Source organism: Abramis brama, assembly GCF_963993115.1.
Source record: "Abramis brama genome assembly, chromosome: 3".
NCBI lineage: Eukaryota > Metazoa > Chordata > Actinopteri > Cypriniformes > Leuciscidae > Abramis > Abramis brama.
This window is the reverse complement of record NC_139965.1, coordinates 44405088-44417562: the sequence shown is the minus strand read 5'-3', so window position 1 is coordinate 44417562 and position 12475 is coordinate 44405088. Positions and strand designations below refer to the sequence as shown.

General features: G+C 38.9%; 1 protein-coding gene and 1 long non-coding RNA gene across 2 annotated transcripts; one reads left to right on the top strand and one right to left on the bottom strand.

Annotated features, from left to right (window-relative positions):
• The first annotated feature begins 5165 nt into the window (after positions 1-5165).
• LOC311079745 lies at positions 5166-6329 on the top strand. Its single transcript, XR_014605449.1, has 4 exons — positions 5166-5303; positions 5879-5964; positions 6051-6117; positions 6286-6329. It is a non-coding gene; the product is annotated as an uncharacterized lncRNA (long non-coding RNA).
• Positions 6330-9223: 2894 nt separating this feature from the next.
• Positions 9224-11937, bottom strand: LOC311078688 (DNA damage-inducible transcript 4-like protein). Its single transcript, XM_084107666.1, has 3 exons — positions 11773-11937; positions 11349-11465; positions 9224-10503 (listed from the first exon to the last, which is right to left on the bottom strand). The coding sequence occupies exons 2-3, from the start codon at positions 11434-11436 to the stop codon at positions 10004-10006; spliced, it is 588 nt and encodes a 195-aa protein (XP_083963792.1). The 5' UTR covers positions 11437-11465; positions 11773-11937; the 3' UTR covers positions 9224-10003.
• Positions 11938-12475: the final 538 nt, after the last annotated feature.

Below are 12475 nucleotides of genomic sequence, written 5' to 3'. Positions count from 1 at the left end.
AACCACGGCCCATTATAAGATTTCTAGCAGAGGCTGTCAGGTTTTGATTTTTTATCTGTTGGTATTTGCTAGAATCCATAATACCATGTATCTGAACAAGATGTCCAGGACCTCCAGCAGAAAAATAGGCCCACAACATATAAGATCCAGCAGTATATTTAACCGTAGGCATGGGGTACTCTTCATCCCTGTTTGCACCAAACACATCTGCTGGGTTTGCTGGCAAAAAGCCCTTTTTTTAGTTTCATCTGACCACAGAACCCTGTGCCGTTTGAAGTTCCAGTCGTGTCTGACCACTGAATATGCTGGAGTTTGTTTTTGGAGGAGCGAGGAGGATTTTTCTTGAAACCCTCCCAAACAACATGTGGGGATGTAGGGGTTGTTTGATATTTTTTTTTTAGGCTTTCTGACCCCAAGACACAACTAATCTCTGCAATTCTCCATCTTTGATCCTTGAAGAGTCTTTGGCCACTCAAACTTTCCTCCTCGCCATCCATTAAGACAATATAGACACACGTCCTCTTCATGGCAGATTCATGACATCTTTAGTTGATTATAACTTCTTAATTATTGCCCTGATGGTCAAAATGGGGATTTTCAATTCTTTAGATATTTTCTTACAGCCACTTTCTATTTTGTGATGCTCAACAATCTTTTGCTGCACATCAGAACTGTATTATTTGGTTTTACACATTGTGGATGATTAAGGGAATTTGGCCTTTGTGTTTCCTCATATTTAAACTCCTGTGAAACACAAAGTCATAGCTGGACAATTTCATGTTCCTAGTCACCCTGGTGTGCTAAAAAAGGTAAATATTAATGGGAATATACTTCAGAGATATTTTTCTCATAAAAAATTCTAGGGGTGCCAACAATTATGGCCAGCGTGTTTTGGAGAAAAACATTTATTTCATAATGTGATTTACCCCCCAATTTCCTTTCTTTTACTTCAATGAAAGGTTAGATTTTTGCGAATTTTTTGAAGGAAAGATCAAAAGGATAAACAATGCAGATATATTTTTTACAGCCATTTTTTTATCATATTTATCAGGGGTGCCATCAATTTTGACCACCACTGTATAAGAGCTATAAGTACTAAGAGCTCGCTCAAGTACTGGGGAGCTAAACCATTTAGTGCTTTGTAAGTAATCAGCAATATTTAAAAAACTGTAAAAATTAAAAAGTGTTTGTGTTCTTCACGTCACTGTTTTCAGCTCCTCCCCACCTGCAAGCGGCACCTCTCGCCAATCTGTTACACCCAGCCTCAGCCCAAGTCGATCCTATTGTCGCACCACTTGCAGTCTTTGCACTTGACCACTTGTCTACTTTGACATATTTCCTGTATTTGACCCAAGTGTTCAAGTGGGCGAACTGTGTAGAACTTTTGATTACCCGATGGGACACACTTATAGAGTTGCAAAAATGTGTTTTTGTCATTTTAAAACTGTGGTGCTTCTAATTAAGTGATAAAAAGCAGTTGCAAATGTTGTACAAAATACACATAGCCTACTCATCATTGCACCAATAAAATGTGCAACACCATGTTTTACTACCAAATTATATGTAATATCTAATTAATTTAACTTACAGTGGAATGTTTTCCTCGTCAGCGGGATTTGAGACATGGGACAGTCTTGCACAATTCCTTCCTGTCGCATACACGCGCTCTCAAGTGGCTAAGACCGCAAGTGTGGGTATTTGGACCGGGCAAGATGGTCTGTGGCTTTTACCATTGTAAAAAGCATAACTACTAACTTGGATCTCACGTGAGGCACCTCAGCCTATCATATAATAGCAACAACGTCATTGGCCATTCAGGTGTCCTGGAGGTGTTCTATTCTGGAACAGAATATCTGCTCCCGTACTCATAGAGCCCGGCACATGCATCGCTTTTACTGAGTGGAGATTGTTTTGTCCCCACAGGAGGAGGCCACGCCAGTCTGTTCAGCAAACAGGACCTGAGACCACCCTGGTGATTTATATAGCCTACCACTGTCATGTTGTCCGGCCGGATGAGGACATGGTGCTCTGAGCTCTGGCTGGAATTCCTTGAAGGCCGGAAGCACTGCCATAATTTCCAGGCAGTTGATGTACCAGCCCAACCCGTCTTGGAGGCATCTGTAACGAACACTTTGCTTTTGAAAATGGAGCCCAGTTCCACTCCTATATGATACAGATGGGGTGATTTCCAAGGGGTCAGGACTCTGGAACAGCCATGGGTCACCCTTAAGGGGGTCACACACTGGACGAGAAGCGCAGTGCTGTGTCGCGTAGTGCCACGTCTTTAAAATTCAAACACATTATTCTCTATGAGTGTACACACACCATTCGGCATCTGTCCGCGGCGCCCAGCAATGGCTCAGGACCTAGTTCAAAATCGTGCCGGGCCACAGAGTGCCAAGTGTTCAGACTGCAGACTTAGCAACGATTGTATTTAATTGTACAGTACAATCATAACATAGTACAGACATTATCTTAATTCCATAATGTCCTTAAACATAACAACATTGCTGGCCATAAACTGAGAAAGTGTGCGTCCGGTGTGCGATACCTCGAGTTGTCCTAGACGCGACGCGGCGCTGCGCTTCTCGTCCGGTGTGCGACCCCCTTTAGAATGATACGCCCATCGCGCCATGCTCGAGGTGGGATGTGGGCCTTTAACCATTGTTGTAGTGGCCGCATGTGTAACAGGCCCAAAGGGACTACTGAGGAGGCTGCTGCCACGAGGCCCAGTAGTTTTCAAGGGGAGGTTGATTCCTGGTTTGAATGCCGATGCTAACACATGAATTTTCAGAGAGTGTTCCTGCGAAATCCAGGCGAATCGAACACTGCCCCCAGGAACGTGATGCGTTGGCTGGGGGACAGCGAGCTCTTGCTTATGTTGATTCTGAACCTGACTCTCTAGATGGCTGAAAAGCAGAGATCTGTGTACACACAGTTCCTCTTTCGATAAGGCTAAGAGCAACCAATCATCTACGTAATTTAGGATGCAAACTCCCTATTGCCTCAGGAGGGAGAGAGCTGCATCCATGCATTTTATAAAAGTGCGTGGAGCTAGGGATAGTCTGAATGGTAAGACTGTATATTGGTATGCTACCCCCTTGAATGCTATCCTTCTAGTGGACAAGGAAGTAACGGCTGCAGATGGCAGCACTGCGGTGGGGGGCTGAAGCCTGCAGCTGCATAAAGTGGAGGAGGAATGCTCCTTTTGTGAAGGTGTTTGATTATTATTTGATTCACTATAACTGCAGATGGCAGTACTGGCTGCAAAAATAACTCCCTGAACTGAACAGGGGGTTGGGAGGTGAATACATGGTCGTTTTGTGGGCTTTAGACTTCCATCCGAGTGCTGTGGGTGGGCAGAGGTGCACAGCGACAGTGTCCTCTAGCGGGGGAAGTTTGGTGTATCCTTTTTCCTCCACAACATACTAGTAAGGCAAAACATTTTTTAACCAAACATCGCTCAATTCGCTCTTTTAGAATGAAAAAGTTTGCTTTCTGCTTGCACTGTGAAATTTGATCTTTTGCTTTTAGCTGGAAAGCTGCAGGTGAGAAGTTATATATTTTTATGGTGTATCTTTATCTGGTGCATAGATCCCATGTCTTGTGAGATCGCTTCTATTTTGTCATTTCTTCAGATGCTGTTGGACGTCGGGCGCACCCCATCCACGCTCAAAGTGTACACGGCAGGAGGCTTGCTTTAACGGTGAGAGAAAAGGCTTCTGTGTCGTCGTAGTCTTCGGAGTCAGCGAGGAGATGATCTTCACGCTGAAGGAGAAAAATTCTGACTTGAAATTATTTTGAGCGCAACTTAAATAGCCAGTTGGCTCCACCCGTTCGGGCAGGCTGAAAAGCCATTTGTCTGCAGGTGCACAGACGTGAACCAGTCAGGCTTCAGTATTTAGGAGAAAACAGAGTCTCCCCATAGCGTCAGGAAAACTCTGACACAATCCTCGTTCCGGTATCAAAAGGGAGTGCTTGTTTCTTGAAAACTGGTTCAGTAATGGAGTGACGTCAGTGATTTTATTTAGATTTTTACCAATTTCCAGTATCTAGGAAAGAATTTAATCTAGTTTTCAAGGCCATCTCTTTGAAAATATGTATGCTCTTTACTGAACATATGAACGTATGGCTGTCTAAATCTGTAATATCTGAAGGGGTTCATGTAAATGTTAATGATGTTGTTCCTTAGGACAGCGTTTCAAATGTATCAAAGGGTGCCACTGCATTTAGTAACTAGTTAGTATGTATGAGCGCAGAGAGAGCTGCACTTTTGGCACGCGCCAATACTAAATTCATACATGCATCGTCAAGTGTTACTCTTTTGCCGTAAGTCGACTTGCGTATGGCCATCTGCCGGAAGCTAGTTATTTTAGTTGATACACTTTTATGATGGATATGATGCACTTCAAAAAATAGTGCCCATTTAGTGCCCAGACAGTTTTGCATCTTACATCTTACGTGTTCATGGAGTTTGTACGCATCAATCACTTGCTCACTCCTTTTACCAATACCAGCGGCTTAATTGAAAGCTGTAACACAGTTTTTTTATGCTTGCTTTACGCCTTTGTGTGCCTTGTGGTCCTATGAGACATTTTGCTGAATTAGCACCTATCACTTGCAGCTGCAGACACAAATGCAAGCCTTGTGTACAGGTTTGACTATACTAATATAGTGAAATATCATGAAAAACCTTGTGAGAAAATATTTACGGCTAGGGTTCGGACTAGGACATCTGATTAAAGGTCCCATTCCATGGATTATTTTTATTATTTTATCATGTTTCCAGGGGTGCCCTTATAATGTTAGTATGTTTTTTAGATCAAAAATTGTTATAATTTAGAAATAAAAGGCATTTTTCCTAGCCTGATTTCATTCCCTGGTTTGAACACTCTGTTTGAAGGGGCGTGTCTGCTGTGAGACTTCAGTGTAAACGCCCACTGCTGTGATTGGCTGAAATGCTTGCATATTAAATATCTGGCATTACATGTGGAACTATCTGGAAAACTTTTACTATTACAGCTATTATACGTTTTTACTATTACAACTATCGGGATTAACGAATCGTGAGAAGTTTTTTAAGTATTTAGATCTATTTCAATCACATAAAAAATTGCAGTGAGCACTGAGCAGATGACAGTCTGTTGATCGCGTGAAAGTTGGAGTAGTATGAAGCTGCAGACTCGGAGCCTGCATCTACAGTCCCGCACCCAGAGTCCCGCATTCTCAGACCCCTCGTTTTTCGAGACAGCGCCTCCTATCAAATTGGATCGGATAAACATTTGAAGAACTTAAGCCGAAACGTGAGTATCGTCAATTTTATTTAGCGAATCATACTCATTCGATTTCTTTTTTAATCAAACTACTTTATAGCTCATCGATACACCAACATATGAATAGTCCATTTAATATTTAGTTTGTAACAAAATTTGAGCCGTTAACGTAGGCTATGTTTTTTCGCCGAAAATATTTTGATAGCTAACGTTAGCCTTTAACCTTGGACTTTTTGTAGACAAGCCATTGTAAAAATTTGATTAAAATTAGTTGATATAAAGTAGACCAATTAAATACATTAAGTGTGTTAATATTAATTATTTTACTTTATATAATTTATGTAGACTACTTAAATTAGTTTTTATTAAACGTAAGTATTAAAATTAATCAATATTAATTTAACTGTGATATGAAGTTGTTGCCAGCCATTTACAACTCATACAATTGCCTAATAATCAAATTTACTATGCCTTCACTATGTATTAACCAGTCTATATTAACATGTGAGCTAGAATGTGTCATTTGGCCTTTTGTTTGGGTTCCTTCTTTTAATTTGTATTGACTGAAATGTTTTATATATTAATTAATTTATTTATATGGACAGGCCATCATTCATGGCCTATATGAGATGCAGGCATTATCCTGGCAGGAGGCTGAGGAGGTGTTCCTCTGTGGCCCTATTCACTCTAGGTATGCTTGTAATTTGCATTTGCAAAAAAATATATTATTTATTATTACACAATATTTTTGACAATGGCATTCATCTTTTATTTTAGTGAAGTCGAGGAATTTGACAGTGATTGCAAAAAAAGGAAAAAAGAAGGAGCATTCGCCCACCAGAAAGTAATTATTATGCATTTACATTACATTTTACATTTATTCATTTAGCAGACGCTTTTATCCAAAGCGACTTATAAATGAGGAGGTTTTTTTTAATGCAATTAAAGACGAAAAGTAAAGTCACTAACACAAGTCTTTCTTCCTTTTTTCTTTGCTTTGTCCTGTTTACAGCAAGATGATGTTTAGGTGATCGTTAAATAAAGTACAGAATTGTTTATTATTGGTGTTTTGTCTATTCTTATTTGAGTTTTGCTTTGCATTCAAAATATCAAAAATGTTAGCAATGTTAAGTTTTGTAATGTTAGCAAGGTATAATGTTAATTAGACCATTATAGGTTGAACTGAAAGAAAAATTCGAATTTGAATTAAAAAAAAAAACATTGTAGCAATATTGTAGCAATATAATATCACATAATATTTTTCAGAAGATACTTCAATCTGTAATTGTATCACTTCCATCAGTAATTTTCTTTCAATTTCACCCACGCTCAAAAAATAACTAAGGGGTAATTTGTTAGTCAGAGAACACAATGAGTTTTTTTGGCACATGCATTAAGCAGGGAACGCAAATATTTATTTGGATAACTTTAAATAAAACGAGACCGTAATATAATATTGCATCCTATTGTTTTCAATGGCATTTGGATTAGGGTGTTATACGATCTTTGGAACAGCAGGAGGCGCTGTCTCGAAAAACGAGGGGTCTGAGAATGCGGGACTCTGGGTGCGGGACTGTAGATGCAGGCTCCGAGTCTGCAGCTTCATAATGTTGGAAAAAAGATCTTATCATTGCAACGCAGTTTCTGCACTCACTAATGATTTCACCAATGCAAACATGAGGTATATAAATACAGTAAGAGCTTCGTTGTGCAGTGTAACAGCGTCATTTATTTCATAACGAGTTTTGGCAAGAGTCCAGATAAACTCGCGCTGTGTGATTGACAGCTTGGGCGATTGGAAAGGGATTGTTCTTTGATCGCTTTCTGTATATTAATCACAGTTTAAGTAAGATTATTTTCATCCTACTAAGAGAAACGATGTGGAGTTGATCGCTACTTCCATATTAAATCACTACTTACCGCTTGCTGGAATATAGTTGAAATTGCGCCCTTCGTCAGTATGAAACGCTGAGAGAAGCCTGCTTGATATTATCCCAGGTTAGAAAAACAGTCCGTGGTGAAATGGACAGAGCAAACTAACAACTTCGAATTAAACTTTTGCGGTATCCGATTATAGATAAACATCAACCGTCTGTTGACATTTTGCCATCAATACGCCTGTGTTCCTGTGGGCGGAGGTTAGTCTAAACACGGTTCTGGTGATGTCACTAATGAAGGAAGTAGAGGGGTGTAGTCCAATCGAGCCGTTTTTTGTAGTCAACTTCTGTTAAATAAAATATCTCGCTTGGCATTGAACTTTGAGCATTATAATTTTACAGATATTATTTATACTCTAACAACAACATTACACACTAACTAAACTTTGAAACATGGAATCGCATGCAACGGGACCTTTAATCTAAAAACAATGGAAGTCTATGAGATGTCTTCACTAATTTTGTAAAACAACCCTGTGAGTCTTTAGAAGAGGAGCAAACAGAGCAAATACTTTTCACATCATAAGCTCAAGTTCTCTTCATTCAGATCTAAAAAGTCAACAGGTGGCCCTTCAGAACCAATGACCTTTATCTAGAGTAGCATGAAGGCAACAAGATATGGTACTTAAAATCCCATCCATGTTTTTTCCAAGTGTGTGTAGTAAGCTGGACAGCAAATAAAAGAAAAGCACTAGTGTGTTTGAGGGCCTCTGGCTCAGTCTCAGCTCGTCACTGTTTTACTGTTTTACATTCATGTCCTTTTCAACAATGTTTTTCCTACATAAAAAATTGCAGCCACTCAACAGCGAAGAGGATCCTGTCCGTCTAATGATCTTTGTTCAAAACGTGGCTTGCAAACCCAGCTGTCCATTTTCAGGATAAGTGCTTAAGTACTTAAACCAAGTAAATTTCAAATATCCCAGGTTGTCAAGAAGTCAAAGTTGCTGGATAAGAAATTAAGTTACTTCCACTGTACACCAACAAGCAGGAAAGTTAATTTAACAGAAGAGGTGAAATATAACAAGTGCTGTAGATATTTCCTGTACGTTCATATGCACATGCTCGCTAGTTTGGCGACCTCAAATATAAATGTCTTTCAGGATACCCCAAAGCCATAAAAGGGTGGCTTTTAGCACTTTAAAGGGGTCATGGATTGAGGTGGAGTTTCCTGAGGTGCACTTATGTTAGTATGATTTTTACATAAAATATTGTCATTTAGAAATAAAAGGCCATTTTCTACCCTGATTTAAGCCCTCTGATTTGAACACTGTTGGAAGGGGTGTGTCTGCTGTGAGATTTCAATGTAAACACCCACTGCTATGATTGGCTAACATCTTGCATGAAATAAGTATTACATATGGAACTCCATTGATTTTTTTTTACTACGTTTCCACTATTACAGCTATCGAGATTAAATAATTGTGAAAAGTGTTGATTATAGCATTATATTTAGATATACACCTTGGCATGAAAGGTTGCAGTGATGAGCATTGCAAATGACAGACATGTATAAATAACCACTTTCCTAGCATTACTGTTCTTTGGAAGGTTTATGTTATTTTTAGCCCAGTGATCCCATATCTCTCTTCTCTGCTGCTCATCTCACTAACGTACCAGTGGGCGGGGCCAAAGACGCAATGATGTAGAAGTAGGATTTGATTCTGCAGAGGCGGTCTTTCATCACACTATTACATCATAATGTGACAAATCCAAAGGAGTCGTTTTCTAAGCTTGGATTCAATAAAAGCAGTTTTGGAATAACGGAGAAGTTGAGTTTTTACAGTAAAATGACCTCTTATATGTCAAAAGATCAGAGACATTTGATTTCTCAACTCATGACCACTTTATGGGATGAAGTTTATGCCTGTGGGTAAGGCAAGTGTTGTCCATTGACATCAAGTAGGTAAACAAAAAAATAATTATCTGGTTTAACATAGGCAAGATATTAGTCAACTATTTTATATATTTAAAAATAAAAAACAAAAACCAAGCAAAAAAAAAAAAGTACCTGCAAAGTTTTGAAAATATAGTTTATTGTCAAAATAGACAAGGCTCTCAACTTCCTATAAAAGGAACTTTATAAATAAAAATGTTCAGTTGCTGTACCAGCACTTCAGGCAAAATATAGAAGTCTATTCAGTTGGGAAGATAAGTAAAACAAAGATCAAGTGTTGAAGGATAAAGACAAGAACATTTGTGCAGTGACCATTACAAGGTGAACTCACACAGGGGTTTAAAAAAAAAAAAAAACTTACAAAGCCCTATCCATATATTCTCTTAAAAAAAAGAAAAAGTAACCAGTTGGAAATCTTGAAATTTACATTTGAAAGACTTCATTCATGAGCACAGACCCAATACATTCAGAAATATGGCCCCCTTTAGGGTGATGCTTTCCTGTACTTTTAAATCTTCAACAGTCAAATAACACAACTTTGAAAACACATCTAATGATGAATGAATTCATGTGTGATTTATAAAAAGAAACACTTCGTGAACCCTTAATTTGAGCGTAATTATGACCATTTTAGATGAGACTGGCACAAGGCCAAAGCCAATATTAAACAATATCCTTAATGCTTTCAAAAACTACAGCAAATACCTATATAAACAATCAACTCTCCATTTTGTTCCATGTCATTTTGTGGCAAAAAACAAACAAACCACCAGACAAAAACCCTTCTATTATTGATTAAAAAAAAACTTGAGTATTGCTTCCCCAGCAGACCCTTACATTCATAAAGTGCATTCAAATGTATCTTTAAACTCCAGCCCTTCCCACCAGCTTCATCTATCTCAGCATTCCTCAACTATAGTTCCAGCTGCAGAGGAGTACAGTTTTTTCTTAATAAGCCTAAACCCAGGCCGAAGCTTAAGTGCACGGTGGGTGCCAGGTGGGAAACACGTACCAATGCGCAAAAAATCCCTCAGACTCGGCCAGCCACCACCATCCTGTTTGAAAACCAACGTCAATTCAAAGGTTGGCACCACACTTGCATCGCAAGCAAGTCGCTCGAGTCTCTCACAGCGGTGCTGCTGCTCTTCCAGCTCGAGATGCACATCCAGCACACAGCCCCGCAACCCACACGGCTCCCCTGCTGCCAACCTGAGCATGTCCCGTGCCACCCGCCGGGTGAGAGTCTCTGGCACCAGCACATGGGCACATTTCAGCTTGCTGGCTTTGGCCCTCGACAAACAGCCCTCAAGCAGCCGGGCGAGCTGCTGACATGTCTGTTCCTCACACACTTCAGCACCCAAGTAAGGCTCTGCCAAACACCGTTCCCAAAAGTCCATTTCTGGAGAGAGAGAACAGACATGAGGTTAGACTGAGGGATGCATGATATATTGGGAACATAATATCATTATTAATTTACTGGTTTTGATCAGATTGGATATTTTTCATCTGATATTGGGTATTTAATCATGGATTCTTGGTTCCACCTATTTTCAGATGACATTTACCATCTAGCACCAACTTAAAGGGAGAGGGATTAGGCTACAACAAATATTAAACCCCTTAAAGAGCCCTTAAAAAGCATTTCTTGAGCACATTCCTATAATAGAAAACCAACCTCACCCCACATTTAAAATACTTTTTTAGCAGGCTTCAAATTGAACATCCATATTTTATACTGTACTATAATACTGGCTACTAAAGTAATTTAGACATACAAATTGTTACATTTTACTACACCTAAATTCGAGCTCAAAATCTGAAAACATCAAGTGCTGATGTTTGAACGGAACAACTAGACTAAATGCTTTTATTAATAAATGCATTTAGCAATTTAAAACGTTTTAATTGGTGATTCGGAAAAAGCATGGTAGTAATTTTAGCAAGACCAAAATTTAATTATGTAATACATCTAATTTTCAATAGCTAATTTACGCATTAACAATTAAGAAAAATCCCGATTACTACTCTATCCTAAAGTCGTGGCCACAAAGGAGATGATCTGGAAAACAGAATGACTTAATCGGTGTTGACATGACATCACTGCTGCAGCTCTGCACCATCAGCGCACTGAGTGCAGTAAACAAGTCTAGCTCTCAAATCCAGTATAACTGTTTGAAAATCATGTTAGCGCTCCACAAATCACAGACACTGAACATTATACATGAAAAAAAAATCGTATATTACCATGGTCGATGCAAGTCAGGTCATATCCTCTATCAGCAAATCCAGAGAGGCATTCCGAGTTTCTGTTTAATGTGCTTGTTGCAACCATTGTGAAAATCCTTTGAGTTGTATAAAGTGCTGAAAAAGAAAGATTCTGGATTAGCCTAAATGCTGCACACCAGAAGGAACGATGCAAAACTTCTATCCAGTAGCCTATATGCCTAAATTATAATCGAGCAAAAGTATTAAAGCTCACTTTTCATAGTCTCGATGATTAAGCTTACGCAGTTCGAGATTTACAACAAAAACATTAATAAGGTTACATATTGCATAGCTGCAATCACTAACAAACGCACATTTTTGATGTTGCAGTCATTCAAACGGATGCTTTACCAGAGTATCACTAACCAGGGACATAAAAAAAAAGTAAATATAATATACTTACCCTTGTAAAAAGGATATAATTTTAAAATAAATTCACACAAAAATGTATTTCAATAGCACAAAGACTAATACACACATCTCCGTCAACATTCACGTGTACACAGAGACTAACAAATGAGAGAAACCACTAGCTCAAGCAGTATTTATAGCTTCTCTATACCCACGTGCGTATCAAACATCACAGACCAATCAGCGCACGTTTTACATTGTGGAACGTACTGACTTCTACCGGGCAACCAGTTCGCGCTTTAGGCTCTTGAGATCCACGACTGTTTGTTTCGACGATTGTGATTTGCTACATGTGCCAGCGCTTTACCCAATTGCTGAGTGGCATTCAATCTTTCTTTCTTTCTTTCTTTCTTATTTATTTATTTAGTAAACAGTAGTTTGTTGCTACCTGTTGTTATTACCGCCACCACCACCAACCCTTTTAATGCCATGATCCTCACAGGATTCAGTTATAATTCTAAAATGTAAGATTGAAGAAGACTGTTGAAAACAAAACAAAATCCTATTATTTGGCTAGACAGATCCTTCCTTACAACAAAATATGTGTCAATGAACTCCAGTACAGTCAGCACTGCTAAAATTTGTGCATTGTGTAAATACATTTAAATGTCGAGGAATTGTGATTTCCAGGTTTAAAAAAGTTATTTAAATTAATATCTCCCATTTTTTTCAATGCAGTTTTATATGTTCAGTTC